The sequence below is a fragment of the Poecilia mexicana genome, unplaced genomic scaffold (genome assembly GCF_051168715.1).
Source record: "Poecilia mexicana isolate PSO_F unplaced genomic scaffold, ASM5116871v1 scaffold_10, whole genome shotgun sequence".
NCBI lineage: Eukaryota > Metazoa > Chordata > Actinopteri > Cyprinodontiformes > Poeciliidae > Poecilia > Poecilia mexicana.
In genome coordinates, this window is record NW_028263379.1 from 8,282,835 (window position 1) to 8,309,281 (window position 26,447).

General features: G+C 39.1%; 1 protein-coding gene and 3 long non-coding RNA genes across 4 annotated transcripts; 3 read left to right on the forward strand and 1 right to left on the reverse strand.

Moving 5' to 3' along the window:
- Positions 1 to 4,380: 4,380 nt before the first annotated feature.
- Positions 4,381 to 5,122, forward strand: LOC148156710 (uncharacterized). Its single transcript, XR_015764451.1, has 2 exons — positions 4,381 to 4,634; positions 4,802 to 5,122. It is a non-coding gene; the product is annotated as an uncharacterized LOC148156710 (long non-coding RNA).
- A 605-nt stretch (positions 5,123 to 5,727) lies between these two features.
- LOC148156711 (paraneoplastic antigen Ma1-like) lies at positions 5,728 to 8,558 on the forward strand. The gene is made up of 3 exons (XM_088009682.1): positions 5,728 to 6,332; positions 7,247 to 7,339; positions 8,520 to 8,558. Exons 1-3 carry the CDS (start codon positions 5,775 to 5,777, stop codon positions 8,556 to 8,558), a joined length of 690 nt encoding a protein of 229 aa, XP_087865808.1. The 5' UTR covers positions 5,728 to 5,774.
- Positions 8,559 to 8,616: 58 nt separating this feature from the next.
- On the reverse strand, positions 8,617 to 10,577 carry LOC148156712 (uncharacterized). Its single transcript, XR_015764452.1, has 2 exons — positions 10,476 to 10,577; positions 8,617 to 10,381 (listed from the first exon to the last, which is right to left on the reverse strand). It is a non-coding gene; the product is annotated as an uncharacterized LOC148156712 (long non-coding RNA).
- Positions 10,578 to 11,706: 1,129 nt separating this feature from the next.
- Positions 11,707 to 12,574, forward strand: LOC148156713 (uncharacterized). The gene is made up of 2 exons (XR_015764453.1): positions 11,707 to 12,086; positions 12,254 to 12,574. It is a non-coding gene; the product is annotated as an uncharacterized LOC148156713 (long non-coding RNA).
- Positions 12,575 to 26,447: the final 13,873 nt, after the last annotated feature.

Genomic DNA, 26,447 nt, shown 5'->3' on the forward strand with positions numbered 1-26,447 from the left:
GCTGAGTTCTCATTTTGAAACGTCAGCTGTGATGTGTTTCACAGTGGTGAGAAGCAACTTATTCATCCTGAATTGAAGGTGTGAAAGAAATGAGATTGAGTTTCCCATGGTGGAGTGTTGTCTAGCAGTTTTTTTTCTCTCTGCTGAGGTTGTCTAAGTCATCAAAACTTGCCTTGTGTTGATGATTTCCAAACTGACTCAAGAGTTTTCTCTGTGCTCATGGAAGGAGGGAGCAATCTTTGTCTTGCAAGGTGAGAAAGATTTCTGATTTCTGATTTCTAGCATGGCCCTCCAAAGCATTATCTAGATTAAAAAAATATTATCTTACCTCTAATTAAGTGTTGGTTGTTTATTGGTAATCTGAGTATTCTGCCCTGTATTCTGTACAGGGCAGAATCAACACACTGTCTAGTGTGTTGCTTATTGATCTCAAGGTCTGGGTTACTTTTGCACATGTGGACTTTGACAAAAAAAACTGCCCTTGTGTTTACAAATGGGGTCCAACCGACCCAACACGTAAAAGTTTTATCATTTGCCATAGTTTGCCACAGTCTGAGGATTAAAAACATATTTGCAGACAGATGTATTGCCTCTCATGGTGCTGGTTTGTGTGTTGCTTATTGTCTATGTTTTTTTTCTCAATTTTGTGATTAAATATGAATTTATCTTTTAAAAGTTTGATATGTTTAACCCTTGTGCGTGCGAGGCTGAGGCAAATGATACAAGTGATATGGGTGTGGGGTCGGTTGGACCCCATTTGTAAACACAAGGGTTAAGTGAACACTGAATAGAAGAACTCAACTGGTCAGCAAACCAACAAAAAAAACAACACAATAATACAGAGCATCCAATTTGAATTCAGCTTTAATTGTTTTCAGTTTGCTCACAGTTTTGATCTTTGATTTTATTAGTAGGAATGTTTGGATCTTGAAACATTGGAGACTTAATTATATAATAAAATAATAAAGGACACATTGCACCAGTTCTCTTATGTTTAGGGTATAAACTTAATCAAAAAGAATTTACCCCTAGGTTTGTGGCTTTCTAAATTGTTGAGTCAGACTTTGTCAATCTGTTTTTTAAATCTTTTTAAAATTTTTACTGCATTGTTCATGTTGTGACAACCTCATGAATTACAATATGCATCAAAGCATGTTTTAACTCATAACAATTAGACTCTGCACTGTCAAAAAGCATGATGCAGAGCACAGTATAATTAATGAGAACAGTGAGGACTTAAACCTTTGAACAACTATTCCAACTTTCGTGCTTCGATGTCACCATATTATGTCTGTCTTCCGTGCTGCTTTGTCCTGATCATGAGATGGCATCTCAAAAACGTTTTAATGTGTGCAGGACTGGAGCCTTGGCTTCTGCAACCATTTTCAAATGAATGTTTAAGTTCGTCTGGAATCTCATAGAAGCTCAAAAAAGACGTTTTTATGACACCTTTGTGTCACTTGTTCTCAGAACCCTGGAGGTTTTCAGTATAAAACAACATTTACTTATTTGCAGAAAGTATTTTACTGATTAAAACATGTCAGCAGCTTTCAAAACAAGCTAAAGACTCAGGTATCACATCTTTTTGGCCTTTTGTTCCCCATATGCTTCAATGAAACAGAAATAGTAACTGTTAACATCCATCCTCTCTCAATGAGTGAAATTTTGTTGTAAATTTGCTTTTTTTGAAGAAAATGTTCCCAGTAAAGCTCTTACACTGCTCACTGGGCCACATATGGATGGCATTTAAATTAACCTGAAAACCTCACTACCTCAAGTTGTGTTGCAGAGATTCAGCGATCTTCATCCATGTACTGAGCAGCTGCTATGCCAAAAACACAGGAATCTGTTTGTAAAGGGAGGTGTATGGCTCTATATATCCCTTTGTGTGATAACACACTGTATTTCATCCCCGTGTAAGGGAAAAAACTAAAATGGTGTTACATAAAAATGTCAAAATAATTGCAGGGTGAGAAATAGGATGTTGGAGAAACCAACATTCTGTTAAGCTTTGAATTACATCTAAAAGAAAATTAATATTTACTGAAATTGCTAGTAAAATATAAAATAAATTGTGTTTTCAACTTTCTGAATTTTAAGCTCGGCCAAGCCTGCTTTTTTGTATAACGTATTATGAAAAACATTTTATATTGTTCATCACTCTTGAATCTAGGCAGTCTGCTCGATATTCAAATAGGAATAAATTCTGTCGTGCATTCAAAGTTTCACATTTATTCAGGCAACCTCTCTCCCTGCAGCTTGTTTTAGTGGTTGCCATGGTGACTCAGATTGTTGATAGCTTTTGACTTGGTCTTTTGAGCATGCTTAACTCATGTATGTCCTGGCACTGAAAACTTGGTTTCCCTGTGAGTTTATTAAATATTCAGTTGCATTCATGTCTGTGCACAGCTTGATGACGTCGTTAGGAGGTAGTTCAGCTGTTAGAGAAGGTTTATCCACAATGGTTTCTTGATGTTTAGGCTGTGGGTCCACATGGATTAAGACTTTTGGGAGACCAGAAGTGATTATTTTTGAAACCAGTTGCCAGAGTGCATCAATTTCAGTGTGTACATGCAGATTGCGTCTTTTTTGAAACAATGATGTTGTAGCTCCAACTCTCTCTCTATCCTGCCTTACACTTTACTCTAACAAACAAAAATGGCGCTGTCCAGTGTTGTTCGGTGGTAGTGTTACAGCATTTTCGGTGCTGCAACCACAATAGATACACATTCGCTTTCATCTCTGCGTGGATGGGGCTTAGGTATTTGTTTGAATTTTATCTGAGTTTATATTTGGATTAATTATTTCAGCTCTCCTCATGTGTCTCTACTTCCTCTGGACTCACTTCCAGTTACTCCTCATCCCCTTGATTAGTGAGTTATGTTCTCACCTGAGTGAGCTGGATCCTCGCTGGATCCTTGCATCAATCCAGCAGCTTTTGTGAGTTGGCTGTAAGTGTTTTTTGAAATTTAATTAAACTATTTTCATCATCACTCCACCAAACCTGCTGTTGTTGCACTTTTGATGCTCTGCAACAATCACCAAGTCATGATGGTAACATCCAAACATGCAGGACACTGTTTACTGAGAACTTTAAGCAACTCCTGATGTAGTCCTTTACCAGTTCATGTTTTCATGTTAAGCTAAACAGCAAATGCAACTTTAACGTTTGTGAGATGTTGCAGTTTCTGCCCCCTCATTAGCAGAATCTGCATACGGCTTTGCTGTGAGATAAACAAAACACAGCTCCATCCTCAGAAGGCTCATGTGGCACATAATTAACCCACTACGAAATTAGCCTAAAGTCCTGAGAGTCTTCTTCAGGTCACAACTGCATCAAAGCTATAAATTTCTCCTTTGATAAGGGTTTTAGTTCTGAGTGTTCTGCAGCCAGAGCTTCCTTTAAGCAACATTAAAGCCTCCATGAGGAGCTGAAGCTGTTTGGAAATGAAAGGGAAACATAGATGCATGCGAGCCCGTGGTTGTGTGAGGAAGACGATGGCTGTTCCATCTCTGGAAAAGTTGCACTCTAACGCTGCTAAACTGCGGTTTGACTAGAGCTCAGATGGGTTTGGACTGACCCAGGCTTTGGTTGCCGCAAGCTTGAGAACATTAACAGAGGCGTGTGATGGATGTTAAACAGACAGTATTGTCATCTTGAGATCTTTGGCTCAAGTGTCGCCATGCTCTGGGATGTTCTGCAGAGGCAACACATCTGCTTTAGATCCACTTTGTGATGCTCTGCTCGCTCAGCAACTTTTCTTTTCTTTGTTTTGTTTTATAACGCATTGAATAACGCTGACTTAAGTGCTGGCTTAATCACACATCACTGTCAATCACTATGAACTTTTAAGAAATAGGATTCTTCAATTGCTTTTCCATTAATTTATTTGAGAATGTTGCACCTTGGTTACAAGCATCATCAAACTTCTGGCATATTTCTGACCTTTGTATTTGATCCCCGTTTGACATAAATAGTAGAGTTCATTTCAACTGGTTGTTTGGTACAGACCCCGTTTCTAAACTTCACCCAAAAATTTTCAAAAAGATCGGCGTGCTTTGTCCATTTCAAACCCAGTTTTCAGTGTTCTTGTGAAGATTCACCTGTTGAAATACACATTCACTTGTAAGACTATGTTAATGCTGCAGGACTTAATGCTCAAGTAGGATTTCATTTCCCTTTTTTTCTTAAAAATATTTTATGAGTCAACCTTATGTAACCAGGATAATTTTTCTATATTAGATGTAGTTTAGTTATTTTATTTTCTATTTTGTTAAATCTAATTTTATTTTGTTTTATTTAAAGATCTAATTTAAAAATCCTCCTTTGTTTTATTTTTATTTTTTCGACATTAACCGGGCGAGAGCAGGGTTGTTCTCGCGAGGGTTTAATGTCATGTGACAGCTGCACGTCAGTCCTAAATTGACAGCCACTGCTTATATTGCTGCTAAATCGCACCTTGGGTAGCAGACGCTGTGGGACTTTGACGTGCAGGTAGGCTTGGGTTTCTGTTCCCAAAGCGGTTTTGCTTTTGAATGTCGATCATACATCAATCGTATACCTCTGTTAAATTACAGACATATGGTCACTCATCTGTACGCTGAAACGATCTCTGTCTGTCAATGAGGAACTGGTAAGTGTTGCTCGAGAGCTAGAATGCTAGCGCTAGCCTCCCAGCCTGTGATTACGCACCTACGTAAAAACACATTGGATTGGAATTGCATGCAATTATGTAAGCACAGATTTGATTATTAAGAAATGCATGTACATGTACATTGAGTGTCGGGCCTGTTTGCGCAGGCCAGGTGTGTTCCAGATCCCACCCCCGCTCGGAGTAAACTGGAGGATCTAGGACACATTAAGAATTGTCTGGTTTATGTACACTGACCGGACTGGCGAGCTAACCATAGCGGATCCAGAAATCCACCCAAAATCTGAGGAACCGTCTCCAAACTGGTTGGAAATTCAACCAACCATTCACAGCTGGAACTAAATGACATTTTTTGTTTTTTCCCTTTCATCACCGAAAGAGACTTCCTTGGTTTAAGGAACTGGACTTCAAAGTTGTGAAACAATTTGTATATATTGTAAATATAAATACACTTCATTGATTGTGCACTCTCTAGTTGTATGTGTCTTGCAATTTGCCACTACCTCCAGTAGACGAACCTGGAACCTAGTTCGTCACTTACAGTGACGTTGATTTGGGTTTTTTTTAATAATCTTAAAATGTAACTCGGGTTACATAGCTTGGCGAGCTAGCCAGGAGGTTGTTGGCATTTTGTAAAACACAAATTTATTTATTTTTCTCTCTTTTTTTTTTCCTGTCATCAACAATATGGATGAATTTCAAAAACTTGACGTAAAAATTCCCAATTGTGTTTTGGTTGAAGGCATTTCAGATGAAGATAGTAAAGAGGAAGTATTTGACTTTTTGAAACAATATGGTAAGATAACAAAGACTGAAATCATTTCTGAAGCTGATTCTGAGTTTGAGGGCCAGCTTGTGGTTGAATTTGGCAGTGGTATAGCAGTAGCTGAATTGCGTTCCATTTTACCATATTCATTCAAATCCTCTGAAAAGTCAGACACATTTTTCATCTCTGAATTAGCTGTTGTATATGCAGAACATGTTTCACAGAGTAAAACTCATTCTTATTTACTTGAGTTACAGAAACTTGCAAAGCTCTCTGGCATGGATTTTGCAGAGGTGTTAAAATCCACGATGACTCAGATTGGACAATCAGTTGCTGAACTTCACTCAGCTGCTAAGATGGAGGATCCTGATGAGAAGTCTGAGGTTATGGCAGCAGCTGCAGATCCAACAATGAAGGAAGAGCCAACGTTGTCAACCGCCACTGATCCTACAGTTTCCAGACAGAGACTTGAGCAGCAACCTACCTCACGACAGAGACCTTCTCTTCATGATGATGACATCCAACCACCCGAAGTCCAGCGCTACGTGGTGGAACACATTATGAAAACTGAGGAAAGTGCTTACCATCTACAAAGGCTCCGAGTGTTTTCTGGACGGCTGCCTAGACCAGCACATGAAGCAGACTACGAGACCTGGCATTCAGGAGTGGATCTGCTACTAAAAGACCCATCAGTTTCTGAGCTGCAACGATCAAGGAGGATCGTGGAGAGTTTACTTCCCCCAGCCGCTGATATGCTGAAGCATCTAAGTTCAGATACTCCACCCACTGTATATCTGAACATATTGGATTCGGCTTATGGCACAGTGCAAGATGGAGAAGAACTCTTTGCAAAATTCATGGACACTTTCCAAGATGCAGGGGAGAAGCCATCCTCATACCTCCAGCGGCTGCAGGTAGCATTAAACTTAGCCCTGAAACGAGGTGGTGTGTTAGCCAAGGATGTAAACCGGCATCTCATAAGCCAGTTCTGTAGGGGTTGTTGGGACAATACTTTGATTGCTGAACTCCAATTAAAACAAAAGAAATTGGTCCCACCTAGTTTCTCTGAACTACTACTACTTCTACGTACTGAAGAGGACAGGGAGGCAGCTAAAACTTCCCGGATGAGACAATATTTGGGGTCCAACAAACAAAAAGTAGTCAATCATGCACAATTGGCTTCTGTTGACACAGGTGATGGTGGAGCAGTTGCTGCTTTAACCAAATTGACTCAGCAGTTGGCAGAACAACTGGCAGATGTACAGCGGCAGCTGGCTAAGCTAACATCCACCACCACCCAGCCCAGGACTACATCACAACCTAAGGTAACATACAGTAAGCAGGGTGAAAAAGGGGGCAATACAGTGACATCCAAACAGTCCCCACCAGTCCATGTTAAACCTGGTTATTGTTTCAGGTGTGGTGAAAATGGTCATATTAAGCCACAATGTAATAATGAACCAAACCCTGCTCTTGTTGCCAGAAAAAGGAAGCAGTTTGCTCAGCGACAGCAGAACGTCTTTCAGAAGAAGTTAAACTAGGCATGGTTCCTGTTGCGGGACAAACCGGAACCAGTCCCAGCCAAACCAGTCCCCTTATTAAAGAAAAGACTGTTAAATGTACAAAACTGCAAGCCCAAGCTAATAAAGTACCCACTCAGCTACCCAAAGGTTTGATTGGATCAAAGTGTGCTGCTGTTGTTGACATTTCTGGTCATGTGTGTAACTGCCTTTTAGACACTGGTTCACAGGTGACAACGATCCCAGTTTCTTTCTATAATGATAAGCTAAGCAACCAACCTGTACTGCCTCTGGATAATTTGTTACAGGTTGAAGGTGCTGCTGGACAGTCTGTTCCGTATCTGGGGTATGTGGAGCTGGTCATCACATTCCCTGAAGACTTCATAGGAGTAAACACAGAGGTACCAACTCTTGCTCTTGTGGTCCCAGATACTAGTCCTGACAGGCCATCTAATGTACTTATTGGCATGAACACACTGGAGCCACTGTATGAACAACATCTTAGCAGTAACCATGTACAATTTCAACCCATGGCCCAAGGATATCGAGCGGTCCTGAAACTGCTACAGTTAAGGCACCAACAAAATCAATCAGGAAATGCAGGGACTGTCAGGCTGTTAAGCACCACTCCAGTCCTTATTTCACCTGGACAAACTATTGTCTTGGAGGGTTCTGTTAAAAACACCTCTCCATCTGCCGATAAGTGGGCCATTGTTGAACACCCTAGCTCACCTTTACCAGGGGGTTTATGTGTTCAGAGTTGTCTAATTACACTGCCACAGCATCCACCATATAAAGTCCCAGTGATCATGAAGAATGAATCAGAGCAGGAGGTGTTCATATCACCATTAACCATTATTGCAGACATTGGGTCAGCACCTACTGTTTTGTCACAACAAATCGCATCTCAAACCTCACAACAAACCACTTTGGAGTTTAACTTTGGAGACTCTCCCATTCCACCTGAGTGGAAGGAGCATATTATCAACAAAATGAACAGCATGCCTGAAGTATTCTCTCATCATGATATGGATTTTGGTTGTACAGATGCAGTTAAACATACCATTAAACTTAGTGATGAAACGTCTTTTAAGCACAGAGCAAGGCCAATCCATCCCCAAGATCTGGAGGCAGTCCGTGAACATCTTAAAGACCTGCTCGAAGCTGGCATCATAAGAGAGTCTAAATCACCATTTTCCTCTCCAATAGTTGTTGTTCGGAAACGTAATGGTTCCGTCCGGCTATGCATAGATTACAGGAAACTGAATCTTCAAACTATCAAAGATGCATATGCCCTTCCTAATTTGGAAGAATCTTTTTGTGCTTTGACAGGGTCCAAATGGTTTACTGTGTTGGATTTAAAATCTGGCTATTATCAAATAGAGATGGCAGAAGAAGATAAGGCTAAAACAGCTTTTGTAACTCCCCTTGGATTTTGGGAGTGGAACAGGATGCCGCAAGGAATTACAAATGCACCTAGCACGTTTCAGCGGCTAATGGCGAGATGCATGGGAGATCTGCATCTTAAAGAAGTCCTTGTCTTCCTCGATGACATCATCATCTTTTCTGCCACTCTGGAAGAACATGAGGAACGGCTGCTGCGTGTGCTCTCCCGGTTGAAGCAGTTTGGACTAAAGCTCTCTCCAGAGAAATGTAAGTTCTTTCAGTCTTCTGTACGTTATTTGGGACACATTGTCTCTGAAAAAGGAGTTGAAACTGATCCAGAAAAGATTGATTCTTTAAAATCCTGGCCAGTCCCCCGCAACCTTAAAGAGTTGCGATCTTTTCTGGGTTTTGCTGGATATTACCGAAGATTTATTAAAGACTATGCTGCTATTGTCAAACCACTTAATGAGTTAACCCGTGGTTATCCTCCTGCCCGCAGCCCTGCAAAACTGAAGAAACCAGAAGGAAAGTACTCGGATCCAAAGCAATCCTTTGGAGATAAATGGACTAGCCATCAGCAGATTGCCTTTGAAACAGTCATTTCCAAATTGACTACAGCACCTGTTCTTGGGTTTGCAAATCCACAGCTGCCATACATTTTACATACTGATGCCAGTACAAATGGGTTGGGAGCAGTATTGTACCAAGAGCAGGAGGGCAAGCTGCGTGTTATTGCTTATGCTAGTCGAGGCCTGTCTGTCAGTGAGTCAAAATATCCTGCTCATAAACTGGAGTTTTTGGCCCTGAAGTGGAGTGTTACTGAGAAGTTTCATGATTACCTCTATGGGACTAACTTTACAGTTGTCACAGATAGCAACCCTCTCACTTATGTTCTTTCTTCAGCCAAGCTGGATGCTACAGGTCACCGGTGGTTAGCAGCACTGTCCACCTACTCATTCAAACTGCAGTACCGTGCTGGAAAACAGAATTTTGATGCTGATGCTCTGTCCCGACGCTCACATGAAGATACTTCTAGTGATCAGCACTGCAGAGAGAGGGAGCTCATTCAACATCTGACCAGTCAGTTGGGTAATGGTAAAGCAACACATGACATTTCCCCTGAAATTGTGGATGCCATCTGTCAGAGTTGTATAATCCGAACCCAGAACCAAACTGAACTAAGTCGATCTGTCGCACTGGTTGAGTCTCTATCTGTCTCTGTTAACTCCATCCCTGATGGGTTCAGCAATGAAGAGTTGCATGGCTTGCCTCTAATCCCCTCTCTATCTCAGGTCGATCTCCAAGAAGAGCAACAAGCTGACCCTGCTATTCGTGAGGTCATTCATCAGCTGGAGACTGGTGAGAAGGTCCTTCCATCGGTTCGAGAGGAGCTACCTGACCTTCCTTTGCTCCTGAGAGAGTGGAACAGGTTAGAGTTGGTGGATGGAATCTTGTATCGGAGAAGACATGATGGAGATAAACTTATCTACCAGCTAATCCTACCGCCCAAGTTACGACCAGCTGTTTTAAAGAGCTTGCACCATGATATGGGGCATATGGGCATCGAAAGAACAATTGATTTGGTGCGCCAACGCTTCTTTTGGCCCAAAATGACACTAGAGGTGGAGACTTTTGTCAAAACCTGTGGTCGTTGCGTAAGGCGTAAAGCTCAAATGGAAAGAGCAGCTCCATTAATAAATATTCAGACAAGCCGACCACTTGAACTGCTATGTATGGACTTTTTAACCATTGAACCTGACCGCAGTAATACTAAGGACATTCTTGTTCTCACTGATCATTTTACCAAATTTGCAGTTGCCATTCCTACCCCCAACCAGAAGGCAAAGACGGTTGCAAAGTACCTCTGGAATGAATTTATGGTTTATTATGGAATTCCAGAGCGTATACATTCAGATCAGGGTACAGATTTCGAGTCCAAGCTCATTAAAGAGCTCTGTGAAGTTGTAGGCATGAAGAAAAGCCGAACTACCCCGTACCACCCACGAGGGAATCCAGTCGAGCGCTTCAACCGCACTCTGCTCAATATGCTTGGAACCCTGGAAATGAAACAAAAGTCAAAATGGCGAGAGTATGTCAAACCTTTAGTACATGCATATAACTGTACAAGAAATGAGGTAACAGGGTTCACACCTTATGAACTCATGTTTGGTCGTTGTCCTCGTCTTCCTGTGGATTTGGCTTTTGGTTTACCCGTCAGAGAACAATCATCCATCTCTCATTCAGAGTATGTTAAGAATCTACAATCCAGCCTGAAAGAAAGCTACAAACTAGCTTCTGAGAATGCCCTCAAATCAGCTGCAAAGAACAAGACCCGTTTTGATCAGAAAATTACACCATGCAGTTTGGAGATAGGAGATCGAGTACTGGTTCGCAACATCCGTCTGAGGGGTAAGCACAAGCTGGCAGATAGATGGGAACCAGGGGTGTACGAAGTTGTTGACAGAGCTGAAAATGTACCAGTTTACACTGTACAACCTGAACACAAAGAGGGACCAACTCGTACTTTACATAGAGACCTGTTGCTTCCTTGTGGTTTCCTGCCAGTTTGCTCCACAGAAGACCCTTCCATCTCCATGCCTGCCTCACAACGAAAGACTCGCAGCCAGGATGGTTGCCATCCAGATGTTCCTGATGCGATGCAGGAGGATGAGGATGCTGAGCCATATGTGCCAGAAGTTTCCATCCCATTCCCAACCAGATTCAGTGTGAAGGTGAGAAAATTCAAGTCATCACCGGAATCCATTACTTTGCAGCCTATTTCACCTTTGGCTCAAAGTGATGCTGAAGCACCAGAGCATCCTGTACCTCTAATTCAGAGCACAGACCTTGAGACTGCTAGTCCATCTGAAAATGAAGAATCCTGTTTAACAACTGATTCATCACTGTCTCACCATGAAGACAAGCTACCTGTGGAACAGATTGAGACAGAGGAACTTTCTGAACCACATGTAGCTGAGCCTGTGAAAGTACACATGGAGGGAGAAGTACCTGACGAACACTTACCTGAAGTTCAAGAACCTGACGCTGAGGGTCATCTGGTCGTTCAGTCTGAGTCATCCACAGGTCCTGCAAATGTCAGCTCACCCTATAACTCAGTTGAGGCTGAAATATTGCCCAGGCGATCAGATAGACAGCGTCAACCTCCTAGTCGTCTAACATATCCTGTGTTGGGTAAGCCACTCATTTCAGTAGTTCAGACTCTATTGCATAGTTTGGCAAATGTGTACACTGAGGCTCTCAGTCAAGTTTCTAATGTAAATATTCAGAAAAATTAATTCAAGTAACCGTGCAACGGGACGTGCAGGAATTAAAGAGGGGAGGATGTAACCAGGATAATTTTTCTATATTAGATGTAGTTTAGTTATTTTATTTTCTATTTTGTTAAATCTAATTTTATTTTGTTTTATTTAAAGATCTAATTTAAAAATCCTCCTTTGTTTTATTTTTATTTTTTCGACATTAACCAGGCGAGAGCAGGGTTGTTCTCGCGAGGGTTTAATGTCATGTGACAGCTGCACGTCAGTCCTAAATTGACAGCCACTGCTTATATTGCTGCTAAATCGCACCTTGGGTAGCAGACGCTGTGGGACTTTGACGTGCAGGTAGGCTTGGGTTTCTGTTCCCAAAGCGGTTTTGCTTTTGAATGTCGATCATACATCAATCGTATACCTCTGTTAAATTACAGACATATGGTCACTCATCTGTACGCTGAAACGATCTCTGTCTGTCAATGAGGAACTGGTAAGTGTTGCTCGAGAGCTAGAATGCTAGCGCTAGCCTCCCAGCCTGTGATTACGCACCTACGTAAAAACACATTGGATTGGAATTGCATGCAATTATGTAAGCACAGATTTGATTATTAAGAAATGCATGTACATGTACATTGAGTGTCGGGCCTGTTTGCGCAGGCCAGGTGTGTTCCAGATCCCACCCCCGCTCGGAGTAAACTGGAGGATCTAGGACACATTAAGAATTGTCTGGTTTATGTACACTGACCGGACTGGCGAGCTAACCATAGCGGATCCAGAAATCCACCCAAAATCTGAGGAACCGTCTCCAAACTGGTTGGAAATTCAACCAACCATTCACAGCTGGAACTAAATGACATTTTTTGTTTTTTCCCTTTCATCACCGAAAGAGACTTCCTTGGTTTAAGGAACTGGACTTCAAAGTTGTGAAACAATTTGTATATATTGTAAATATAAATACACTTCATTGATTGTGCACTCTCTAGTTGTATGTGTCTTGCAATTTGCCACTACCTCCAGTAGACGAACCTGGAACCTAGTTCGTCACTTACAGTGACGTTGATTTGGGTTTTTTTTAATAATCTTAAAATGTAACTCGGGTTACACTTATAATAAACATATAATCTTTATTGAACAAATGCAACTATTGACATGCAATATAAAACTGACAAAATAGTGCATCCAAATATGCAATACAAGTCTCTAATTTAAAGTAGTTGTTTTTGTTTTTTTACAAAAATAAAACAAGAATTATGACTTAAAACAAAACCAACCACAATCACATTGCAGCTCATTGAAGTAAACACAAACAAACTTATTGGATATATAAACCCATATACATATCTGAAGCAAAACTTACAGGTTTGAAAAATAGGAAAGAAAATATTGCCATTTTTTGTGAAAACCTTTGTGTACAACTTGGTAAAGTGTATTTTATTTTCTCAAGCTTAAAAAAAACATTATGTCTTTAACCTGAGTGACTATTTTTGTTGAGAATAAATACATTTTCATTTTATAACTTATGATCATTTGTATGTAACCACACTCAGTCTCAGTGTGAACTTTGTGTTCCTGATGTACACAAAGAGCTGAGAAAATTATAATTAGCTCCACTATTGCTGTGCTTGATGCCTGCTTGTCACATCCTTTGGTGTACAGTTACAATTCAGCGACATAAAATACAGCAGTTCAGACTGAGGTTGCTTTGTAAAACCTCAGAAGTTTCAGATTTAGGATCCCAGATGGAAGTGGACTGGATCTGATTTGTATTCCTCAAATCAGACCCAGGCACACAAAAGGTCAAACAAGTTGGATTTGGGACACTTTTACCAGTCAGTTTACAACTAAATATTACAAGTCAGAGTTGAAACATTCCTGTGAAAATGCAAATTTCAAAAATGAAGTGGGAAAATAGAGAAAGTCCAAATAATATTAAAATCAAAGTAAGAAAAAAAAAATTGACATCTATATAAGACCTCCGGTGGCTGGTAGTTTTCTCTTACCTGACAGAAACCTGTTTTCACTTGATTTTCACAAAGTCTTTCTATCTCAAGAAGGATCAGTCACAATCTCAGAGACTGCATCCATTAATATTAATCACACTCTGGTTAAAAACCTCTTCCAGAGGTTTCAGGTTCTGCAGATGGACCTCAAGAAACTCAAGATGTTTATCTTTGTTTTGTTGTGACTCAAGATTTGGATGTGCATCATACATCTGCAATAACTAACATTAGAATAATTCAACTTTCTGATGTAATTGTATCATATTTTTATGTTTTTTCTTTTGAAACAAACCTTTCGGGGAAAAACAGGTCATTCTTACGTATCCATGAAAACATCTTATGTTTTCATATCCTGTCCGGTGCAAAAGTGCAGATTTGGTATTTCAGTGTAAAAATGGTTCAGTTTGTGGAAATGGATGATTTAGCTGATCACCAATCATTTAAAGTCTTTCTGCTTCAGATCTTTAATTTCACTCCAGTGGGAACAGTTGGGGTTAGAATAACATCCCACACAAAGATGCTATGAGTGAATCAAGCAGGTAGTGTCTGAGAACACACCCACCCACACACACACACACACACACACACGCATGCACGCACACACACACGCACCTTCAGAACTCCACCAGCATAAGAATAATAATTCCTCAAAGGCAACATTATCACTGATATTTCTGGCTAAGATAAGAGTTGAATTTATTAGACCTAAATGCCAGATGATGTGAAGGCCTGTTGAAATGTAGGTGCTCATTATTCTGTTTCTTCTTATGCCAAATAAATTGTCTACTGGAAGGCCGAGTGTTCACTAAAACTCAGTTATGAAAGTACTTCAGTGGTAAAAATTGACATGAGAATCAACATTATTCTAGTTTGTACACACATATTCGAATAATCTCCTCAGAGGGGAGGTGTCTCAAATGCCAGTCCTTGGGGCCAGGACCCTCCAGCTTTTAACTGTGTATTGCTTTCAGCAAACCTAAATCAAAGAACTGGGTCAGAAATGTCCACAAGTCATTTTTGTGTAGCTTCCCGCTCCAATTCAGAATCAAGGCTCAAAATCATTTTCTTACCAAATCCATAAAATCAAGATGACTGCTAACCTTGTAGGCTAGGATTCCAAACATTTTGTCTATAGGCTTATAAACTAATAGTTTAACATTAATTAATTGTCCCAAAAAATTAATGAATATAATTGTGAAAATTCCCATGATTAATGCAGATGTACCCCTCAACAAAACTATAGCAGAGACTGCTGTCAGTTAAGCCCCGCCCACTGAGAACTCCAGGGGACAAGTTTTACTGATGGACACGTTTTAGTAAACAAATGTTAAGCTGTCTGATGTCATCAAATAAGGTGAAATCTGAAACCTGAATATCTCGTTGCTAGAATTAATAATAATAATAATAATAATAATAATAATAATAATAATAATAATAATAATGTAAAATGTGTTGGGTATTTTCAGTCTTTTTAGCTTTCAGAAACTAAACGTTTCTCCTTGTGTTTGCTGTAGTCAGAGCAGCTTCTCTCATTGTGCTTAAGTGAGAAGATTTAAGCAGGAAACAATGCCTGCTCCACTGCCAGGGTCTGAGCAGAACAAAACAAACAGCCTTAATGGGCCGAGGGAGGTTGTTGTTTCTGAGTCCAAACCACAAACACAAAAAAACCATCATCAAGCAGGCCAAAAGGGGACATTCATTTCTTCATAGCCGCAGTAAAGTAATACCTCATTTCAATTAGGTTATATAAAAACAAGTCAGCTGACATGTCACTAAAACACATTCATAGATTATGTTCAGAGTCTCTGCTGGTGTCCAGAATCTGAATGCATGTTTGCAGATGATGCAGCCATGTTGCCTTGTAACATGGCTGCATGTTACAAGGCATGCAGCCATGTTACATGGCTGCATGCCATGTAACATGGCATGCAATTTTTGAATTTTGAATTGATTCAATTTTTTGATTGAATCAATCAAAAAATTGATTCTTTATTTTTTCAGTCAGTTGTCAAATAACTAATTATCCATGCTTCAAAACAATTTAAACAACTTTACTGAAAAGGTACAGGCAGAAGCACAAGACTTATATTTATGCTTGTCCTACTCGTCAAATTAAGCTAAATTACCCCTTCATAAATCAATGAATTCTATAAAGAAAAATAGTATATCACTACGTATATATATATAAGTCACTAATCAGAAACATTAAAGGAAAGAAAACAGTCCAAGACCAAAACAGACACAACTTGAAGTCACGTTCTCTTTCACCCATCAAATATTTTCAATTTGTATCAATTATTTTGAAAACGTGTAATGGCACTCTCGTCTGTCCATGCTTTCATTATTCCATAAATTAATTCCAACGACTGCAAAATGCCTTCTTTTTCTATCTTTTTTGCTTGTATTTTTTTTTGTAAATTTACAAACATATTTCAATCATATTTAGATCCATATAATATAAAACAAATGCTGCACTACAATCGGCAGTAAACTTAATTTTGCCCTTTTTTTGTATTTTTGTAGAAAGCCTTATGATTTAATATATTTCTAGAACTATGCAGAATTGCAATTGTTTTTTGATCAGTTTTTTTTATTTTGTGGCATACTGAGTGATAAATTATTTAAATGCATTTGAGTTTAGAAAAGAACAGCAGGGATGTTTGCTTTGGCTCCTGGTGAAAGATGCCCACAGGTCTTTTCATTATGAAGACACAACTTTAAAGACACGGTTTGGATGCTTGATAAAACATTTAAGTATTTTATTATTATTATTTCAATTTGACAGCTTTCTCTGCTTCTCAATAAATATTTTGACACTTTTTAAAGCACTGACTGACTATTTACTTATAAATTACCATATTTTAAAAAACAAATATGCACACTTATATTCATATATATATATATATATATATATATATATATATATATATATATATATATATATATATATATATATATATATGTGTGTGTATATATTTTTACATATACAAGTATGAAAAAACAGTTTATTCATCCATTTCTACATTCATATCCTGGTAAGAAAGTGCTAAAAGCCTTAGAATGAGAAGAAATTAAAGAACTAGCTGCTCTAAAGTGAATGCACTTACCACATTTTCTCTGCTGTTTGCTGTTGTGATTTTTATGAATACCACGTGTTTCTCCATAAACACTGTGGTGGAAGGATGTGAAGCTTTATAAAATATGGACAGCCAATCTTTCTCTATCACATACACAGGTGTGGAAGTAGCAAACAATTTACAATCTGTATACAAAACCAGTTATAGTCCCTCCCTTTGACCTCCGTGCTTCTTCTCTTTTGCTGCTGAAGACACAGCAAGTTATTAGTTATGATGTCTGTAGGAAACAGCACAGGGCTAAATGTCACAATCCACAGCACCAGCGTGGAGAATCTGTTTCCTGCATTAAAAAAAAAAAAATACAAAAACGGTCGGCCAGGGAATTGGCAGCATTTCGATGGAGCTGTGCCTGAAGTTTTACAGCAGAACTACACAGGCTGCATTCGTCCAAACTGGAATTCCAGAAACAAAATGCAGAAGCATGTGAAAGGCAGGCACTCATTAAAACCATTAGGCCATTATGGGCTTCTCACTGGCAAATGACAGGCATTTAACCACAGTCCGGTGACAGATCCACCGCTCTGCTAACACCTGGTGGAATTTTGAAGCTGAATAGTCTGCAAAAAGCCTCCACTTCACTCGTCTTTCACCCTCCTGACAGGCGTGCTTTAAATGCAGATAGGAAACAACAGTCACGTACAAATAAATGGCACCTTTTAAATATGGAGGAATGTACACACTTGGCAGCTGAAGGAAGCACATTTTTCAGCAAAAGACGGGGAAAAAAATGCTTATTGCCTCATTGTCCCATCGCTGCTCATTGGCTACTTCAGTCGCCAGTTTCCCTTTGGATTTTCCCATGCCCCCACTATCTTTTCTCAAGTCTTAATCTTTTCATTCTGTCAGGCCTGCTCTCGGCAGCCTCCGCGCCTTTTCCAAAGGTCTGGGCTTCATGCTAATTGTCTCTCAATGGCACAGTCACCTCCCACCTACATAATGCACCTTGTTTCCTCCACTCAGTCTGGGTTGTGCCGTTTTTCTCGCACATTTGAATTCTGGAGGGAGGCGGACTGTAAAACGCTGTGCCTCGGGCTACGGCGAGGCACAGCAGAACAACCGCACTCAAAGAAATATTTACTTCCCTTTCTTTTCTATTAAAAGTTCTGGGTGGGATTGTGGGCAGGGCGTTTTGAAAGATGAGTTGAATGTGAGATCTTTAATTTCTCTTCAACATTCATTGCAGCGCAACTGAATCCAAGGACTTGTAAAAGTATTCACAATTCATGACCTTTTGCAGATTTAATCACATTACGGCCATGAACATCTGCAGGTTTTATTGTGACTTTATGTCATAGATAAACATAATTGTGCATAAGTTTGAAGTGAAAAATAACTATTCTTTATTTGAGTTTTTCACTAATAAAAGTTTGAATATATTTAAACTAATACTCTGAAATAAATTGTCAAAATTTACTTTAGTAAACTAGTCAACCAGTTTAGGTTGGTTGACTAGTTTTTTTTTTAGGAGGAAATGATTACAAGACAATCCTGGAAGGAAAACTGTTAGAAGCTGAAAACACTGAGGTCCACCTTCGAGGAGGGCATCAACCATGAACCCACAACCAGACCTACAGTAGCTAATATGTTAGAATGGCCCAGTCAAAGTCCAGACATAAATACAATTTAGAATCTGTGGCAGAGTTCGAAGACTGATGCTACCAAAAGAAAATTAAAAATAGGGTTAGGGTTTGCTTGTCACAGTGATTTCCACCCTTTAGAATCAAAAAAGCCATTTTTACTCTCAGTCCAGCAAAATAAAATTTGTTTGGAGTCAATAATGTTTTTCCTTTTCCTTTAAGATGCCTTGTAAGTTTGGATAAATATCTACTACAGGAAATGTGTTATTTTTAAAGAACCAACATTTGATTTCTGTTTTAGTTTTTAATATAAAGACAAGACATGCTTTTTTGCAAAAAGGATGGACACACTTTCTTCAACTGGATGTTGATATTTGCACATAGTTTCCAACCTGATAGGAAAAAATTATCTAAAAAATTACTTATTTGGTACTGTTGGTGTCATTCTGTTGTGGAAATTAAATGCACTTCTTCATTGATTCAATGATGTTTTATGTTATCGAAGAAGGTCCAAAGAGACACTTTTGAGTTTGGAGCCACAGGTTGCAGACCCCTGATCTATCACACAGAATCTGAATGAAACACATTTCAGTTTTGGTTCCAACGTGACAAAATGTGACTTTATTCCTGAATTAGATTTTGCATCTGCTGACAGTTTGATGCATAGTTCTCAGAAGCAGTGAAAAGGCAAAGGAAGGTGAAGGTTAAGAAAATCAGCAACGACGTGAATGCAGAGCACTTCTTGTGGGTTAAAAGAGAGTGCTGTTGTGAAAGGAAGGCAGATTTACTGCTAATTGTGTCCACGAAGACCCAAATATGCCCTTTTTTTTCTTTGTTTTTCTCCCACTGGAGGGATCTCAACTGCTCAGGACTAAGACGACAGCCATGCACCATTAACATCTATTCAAGTGCACAGGCTTTGATCTTCTCTCAGAAGGAGAGCAAAGGGGGAAAGCAAGGAGGAGGGGGGAATAAGGAGAAAAAACATCATCAACAATTCAAATGCACCCAATTATTGGACCATAAATAAAGGTCTAATTAGCATAAATTGCTTGCACATTGTTGCTATTTTTACTTCATTTCTTCTCATTTTCTGCCCTTTTTCTTCCCTGGATTTTGTGTGCACAAGCTTCTGCATTACAGGGCATGAGTTATGATTGAGATGCTTAATTTCATTGCAAAATTGCTGTGCTAATTAAAACTGGAGCATAAATATTTGCTCTTGGCGCAGCTTCCGCATGTGTTTTTATTTGGAAACACAAAAAAGCACAGAGTCATTTCAATCCGTATCACAAAACTGTCAGTGCAGCATCTGTCACTTTTCAGACGAATGGTCCTCCTTCATCTCTGGTGTCACATCGTCAGCAGTTGCCGTGCCAGTTTAAAAAAATCCAATTGTTATGTTTTCTAAAATTGGTAGCAGAAAGAAGGAAAGCTACTCAACACAGCAGCCAGGTTCACACGTTGGGCTTTTAGAAGCTTTTGCTTCCAGCCGCCGGTTCTCATAAGGAAGGGCCTGTCTGCACCGTCTGGTTTGGGTTATGAAGTCACTCCTCAATGCAGAAACAAGGTGCTCAAAATCAGGTTGGTTGCAGCCTCCTCCAAAACACTGTTCCTGATCAAAAAAGGCAGAACTGCTTCCCACTTTTAAACCTTTAAAACAGTCTAGTTGTGACTCAGTTGTCTGCAAAACCCAAGATGGAGCCTGCTGCTTCCTGGGAATCAAACCTGCGTACACCAGCACTCGGTAATCATAAGGTTTGAAGATCCATTCCCACGCTGAAAATGATGCTAGCAGGCTCGGGGTTTAAACCTCTATACTCTCCCACACACTTTCAACACATCTGCTCAGAGGTTCTGTTTGCAGTTTGACTTTAAGACATCTTTTGTTCTCCTGTGGCCTCGAGTTGAGCTTTTATTACACTCTAATTCATGTAAATCCTATTTATGATTTCCAGTCAAGAAAGGTGGAAGGTTACCAAAACACGTCTCTCAAGTTTAAATGCTTCACTTGGTCACTGCTGATGTCATTCGGCCTTAGTGCCAAATTAAAGCCAAAAAGTGACATAATTTCATTCGAGTGGCGGAAGGAAAACAAACTGATTTAAATGAGTGTCCTGATCGATTAGGGAACAGAGAAACACTTACGGGTTCAAGAATTTGAAGAAAGGCTTGAAAAATGTTTGGATCTTTTGAATTACTGGTTTGCTTTCATTGAAAAATTACTGAGGGTTTTAGTTGCAAAACAAGATGAGCAAAAACTTGTTTTAAGAGATACTAATTTTTTTTTTCGTCCTCATCACTGGTGGATGGTCAGAGCTGAGAGCCAGATTATGTAAAAAAATAAAACATCATAAGGCATAGGTTGGTTGTTTATTTTCTAGATTATATGATCATTAAGTTTCAACAGGTCCGATATCTAGTTATGTAGAATACAATTATGTCAGAATTCAGATCAATCTGGTTAATTCTTGCAGATCCTCTGCAACATCATGCCATTTGCTCTGAGAGTAAAACTTGTAGAAGTTATGAGAATTTAATATAAAAGGTTGACATGACAAAACATAGTTGTGCATTTGAATGCAGACAGAAGTTCAACAGAAAATCATGCACTATGTATTTATTGTTTGTGTTTAAATTGTTTTCACTAGAGAATATGAAATTAGGATATCCATGTTTTACCACTGACACTTATAAGGAAGGGTGTGAGTAGCGTGTACATGAGGATAATTGAAAGCACTAAGACCCTCCTCTTGGCTCTGATTGGTTGTTTCTGATGGAGCAGTGTATTTGTGCAAATGGCACAAAGAGGAGGCACAGAAGCTAGATGTTTTTTTGTTTTTTTCACAGAGTATCTGAATCATATTAAACTGTCACAAAAAGGGACAGTTTTAAAATATGTAAAGCTTTTTTTTAATAAATGTTACATACTGCAAGTTTAATGCAATCGAATCACCTTTAACCATTTAGATCACCAAATCAGTTCAATTGTCTTTATGACTTAGTTTTTCTCTGCCTCTTTTCTGAGTGTGTGACGTTCCAAGTAATGACCCCAGACCACTTCTGTGTTGATCAGTTTAAGAAAACCAAACACTCCCTTTGGTTCCCATCAGACACCATGAAATCAAATGGGAGATGACCTCCTCGTCCACAAATGCTGAAGTTCATTCCTACTGCGGCTGACCTGCTTCTGAACTCACCGGCTCGGTCTCGTCGTCTCAGCCAATGTAAGCAGATGCCTCTTTGGAGTTTGCTTCCAGCCTCTTATTTATGCATGCAATGATAGCACTATCCTGCATGTGATACTTCAGGAGAGGGAAGAGTCCGCTGCCGATGGAACTCCTTTTTCCTTCCAGTGTACCACCCAGGTTTTCCCCTGATATGCTCAGTCCTGCAGACCCTCACCTTGGAGGCCACACAGTTTGCTGCAGCACCATTAGCTCAATTACTTTTGGTCTTTCTGTATGAAATCCATTCGGAGCTTAGATGAGTGAGCCTCACCAGCTGCAGACACAAACATAAGGAAAAGTTCGGAGAGATCAAAAATGATGCTGAAAGTAACAAAAGTTTTCACAGTTTAATAAAACCATCTTTATACTGGATTCATGATTAAAAACATGAATTTAAAGTTGGACCAATGTTGGAATCAAAATGCATCTAGTTTAAAAAGTGACTTATTTACACACGTACATCAACATCCTGCTGTGAAACCTTCTGCCAGCTGCCACACAAGGTGAAGCAGAAGACCACACAGTTTCTCTGTAACAGAGAAACTTTGTTGCAATTACATTTTAGACCAAATAAATAAATAAAAAAGAGTAAATACCAAAAGTCATTTTCAAATGATTACTTTATTTATAACATTAAAAAGCTGTTCAAACCAACTTAACCCCAGGTGAAAAAAATTACACTCATGCATTGACAGGTCCTTTAATAGATACTGATGACATTGGTGCAGTCGTCTTCCAAAGTTGTTTTTATCCATGAATGACTTGTTTAAGGTTATTTTAGATAAGAAATGCAACTAAAAGCACACGTGAATAAATTTGGTCACGGGATAAGCTGTTCAAAACATCAGCCTCCTGCCACTTCCTGTCGTCTTATTTGTCTGTTTTGACAACTTTAACATCCGGTTGTTGATCACATGACTCATACAATGCAAAAATAATGTTAGTTTCCATTGCAGTTTTGAGAATTACACTAATTTTGAAAAACCACATCATTCTACCACAAAAATTTGAGGGTTTTTTTGTCTTGTTTTGTTTTTCAAAATTGCCGTGTTTCCATGCAGCAAACTTATTTTTGTAATTCCAATTTGTGCAATTATGTGGAAACTGATATGTTGACTTTGTTTTTTTGTGTGTTTGTGAATTTCTTCAAATCAGAGCATGATGTGTTGTTGTTTGAGATAATTTAGCCTACTTCATGATGTCAGACAGGTTCTATTAAGGTGATTTTATGTTTCAGAGTCAGACAGTCGTCGGGACTGGTGCTGATCACAGTTAATTTATAATCTTACAAGGGAGAGATTTATGCTAATATAGAGTCAGGTTCCTTTGGATAGATGTTTCCTCTTTGGTAACAAATCATTCATTTGAAATCTCTTGTTGTTTTTATTCAGGTTATCTTTAATATTAAGATCAGTTTCATGATCTAAAACAACAAGTCTGACAAAAATGAAAAAAAAACTGTATGGAAGTTGATGCTTTTTTTAATCTAGTGTATATTACTGAACTAGCTACCCAAAATGTCTAAAGTTTAAAAAGTGCCCAAAGTATGTGAGATCTTGGAGTTCATGAAGTCAACAAAAAGAGGCTTTGCATAAAAATGTCCATGTGATTAGGTTCAGTAGTGAGCGGCTTGTGAAGACCCTTCAAACTGCACCTGGTCCGAATTCAATCCTTCCAATCTGCTTTCCTTGGACACAGCATCTTCCTCTTATTTGACTTTGGCTTTTTGAGATATGAAGCAGTGCACACTAATACTTCAAAACTGTCTACTGGGAACAGCAGGGTGAGGTGCAGAGACGGGCCTTCTGAGGAAAAGGGATTTATTGAGGTTTGGCAGTCAGGCGAGGAGACAAAAAAACTAAACTGTCTATACAGTAACAATTATGAGACCCTATTAATGCCTTTTTTTGTACCAGTGGTTTGAAAAAGTCAGTCTTAAAGTCTGTCAGGTATTTTTATGAGGGAGTTCAAAGGATTTATGGCACCAATTTTTCTTCATATGGATTCTCTTCTGAACAATGTTGGCAAACATGATTCGTGATCACAAAGTTTAGATAGCGGCCTGGATTTCCATCTGTCCAAAAGTCAGGATGGCCTATGTTTAGGTTTTTACTGCTTAGCAAATGGAGGTGCTTCCAAGGTTAAGAGATAGCAGTAAATTCCTCTGTTTCATGCTATCATCTTTAGTAAGGGCAAATATAAAATTGTGATAGCTTTACTGGTCCTGCAAAGTCCTTTCTGGCTCTAAGTCTGGAAATCTACATCTGCTGGCAAAAACAAAAGTATTCATCAGAGACATGCAGGCATTTAAGTAATCAAAGCTGGAAACAGAGTGTCTGTAGGTTTTGCAGAATGTTCTAAAAGGAGCCATAATCTGAACTGATCCAAAACAGGATTTTGGTTAGCGTGCATGGCCTTTACTCACAGCGACTGTCTGACTCCGTCCACTTTGAAATGAAACCTGGTTTTATTACTTTCCACTCATTCAACCAGACTTCAAAATATACCAATAACTATGGTTAGGAGATTCATTCAGGAGCCAAATCAGAAACTTTGATTTTCAGAACCTGCTTGCTTTAATTCACTGTTTATTTTTTTACTTCTGAACATTATTTCAGGACATCAGACACCTAAACCTCCTCCATAAATATTTCTTCTGGCTTTCTGAAAGCTTTATTTTTTTCCTTGGGACAAAAGAAAAAAATATTCATGAGTGAAAAAGCATTTCAGACAGCTTCCGATCTTCTCAGGAGTGGACATTTCAGCAAATTCACCCTGAGGTCAGACTGTGCGAGACACAGAGAAATAGAAAACGAGATCTCTAACAAGAGTTGGAGTGCAAAATAATTTCTCAGTGAAAAGAATATGGCAGCTCCTTTGCCAAGTTGCGTTTGAACAGATCACAAGACGTCTGGTGCTTCAGACAGATGAAACCTGACTAGAGAAGTCTGTCCATAAAGGACCGATAAACAAGCACTTTCACACCAAGTCAAAAGCACAGTGGTGGAGGTATGATTATGTGGGCATGTTTTGGAGTCAGAGCAGGCCCTGCAGTTATTTAATCAACTATGGACTAACATTTTTTCCCATGTTAGTTCTTACAGTAGTAAGTTTATTTTGTTAGTTTAAAATAAATGTATTGTAAATTTGACTTAGTTCTCTACATTAGAATAGAATAGAATATCATTTATTGCCCCACAATGGTGACATTTCTGTACAACAGCAACAAAGTGACCTCACACAGACAGAATATAAAAACTGTACAAAAAACAAGATACAGGATAAACAAATATTACACTTCAAATTTGAAAACCTTGAATCTCACATGTTTTCCTTCAAGATGTCTGAAATAAGAAAATATTTACAAATTATTTATGTTAATGCATTTTATGCAAAAATATTAGATTTTTAGACGGTTTCACTGAGGAGCTGTGATCAGCTGCGTGTGAAAACAATTAGATAGTCAGCATAGACTCACATCAAGCAGAGAGACTCAGCCGTACACTTTGACAACAAAGATGTTAAAAGACATGTAAAGTTAGAGGTCGACCACAACTGTGTTCTGCAGGGATGTGGTCCAGTAATTGAAGAGGCTTTGGCTGACATTCAGGCCCAGAAATGATTTACGGTGTCCTGATGGGTTTCCCAACTCCCAGACCCAGGCGCTGGAAACAAAGCGAGCCTGCCCAGCCAGAGGCTCAGATGAAGGAGAGGCGAATGATCCCGAAAGCGAGCAAAGTCTGGAGTCTGAATCTCTAATCTGTGCAGCCTGTTGCTCATTGATGAGGTGCAGCAATGATATGCTTCCTTTGTAGTTTCTCTGACAGAACAGTCTGTGATATCCACAAGTTTTTTTCCAAATGAAAAATATTCCTTCCTAATTATAATCCTTTGTGACTTTTAGGAATCCAGTCTTCCTGATGGGGCACCAGGGCAGCTGGTTTGATTTCAAATAATGTCAACTTGAAAAGCACTTTGTTAGGGGTGTTCAAGCAAAAGCCACATTCACTAATCTGGTTAGTGGGTTGGGACTCAGTCCCAGGAGAGGTTATGTGTGGGTGTATCGATGTGTGGTATTTTTTCGGGCTGGATAAGAGGCAGGACATCAGAGAGCAGCCGGGAAGGTCTGGGTTTTCCTGGCACACAATGGCAGGAAGTGTTGCCACACTATAAATGGAAGCTGAAAGAGTTGCTTTTCTGTTACTAACCTGCAAGATTTATGTCTTCATTCTTTTTTTTCCACCTCCAAACTGTGAGAATAGAAGTAAATAAATTTGTGCATGAATTGTATTTGTCCCCCATTTTATAATTAACATGCCTGATCCTTTTTTGTGGTCTCATAAAAGTTTAGCAACTGGATAAAAGGAAAATGAATTAAGCCAAAGTAATTTAGTTCATTTTTGAAACTATTTTTTGAAACAAAGTCCAGAAAAATGCTGTTCTTAACAACAACCAGAAAAAAACCATCAACTGGCTGATGCTAATTTGCTTCTACTCCATTTCATTCACAGCCTTTGTTTGTCAACATGTATCCTTTTTAAACTATAAATGAATAAAATAAATCATCCTGATTCCGAATACGCAAAATTTCAAGGCTCTCCACCTAAATAACGTTTCCAGTGCCTTTATTGACATGGCATGGTCTAAAATCGATGATCTATTATGCTTCCTTGAACAGGTTAGAATAGGTCTATGAGCAATAAAAACAAGTTCATTACATTTTTGGACATTTTCTGCTCAGTTCTGCCTATTTTGAGTTCCTTTCAGAATGAGATGTTTTAGGGCCTCTTGTCACTTTAAATCCAAGAGAGATGCTGCTAACCACACCTCAGCATTTACAATCACATGTGAAAATGGCTGCAAACAAATGAGTAATTTGCATAAGCCTCCTGCACAACCAACAAGTC

Bases quoted from the DNA above. Each gene is read 5' to 3' on its own strand.
- LOC148156711 (XM_088009682.1), top strand. From the start codon at position 5,775: ATGGAGGATCCTGATGAGAAGTCTGAGGTTATGGCAGCAGCTGCAGAT. The intron at 6,333-7,246 runs GTAGCATTAAAC...AATTTGTTACAG, and splicing joins CATACCTCCAGCGGCTGCAG to GTTGAAGGTGCTGCTGGACA. The intron at 7,340-8,519 runs GTACCAACTCTT...CCACTCTGGAAG, and splicing joins TCATAGGAGTAAACACAGAG to AACATGAGGAACGGCTGCTG.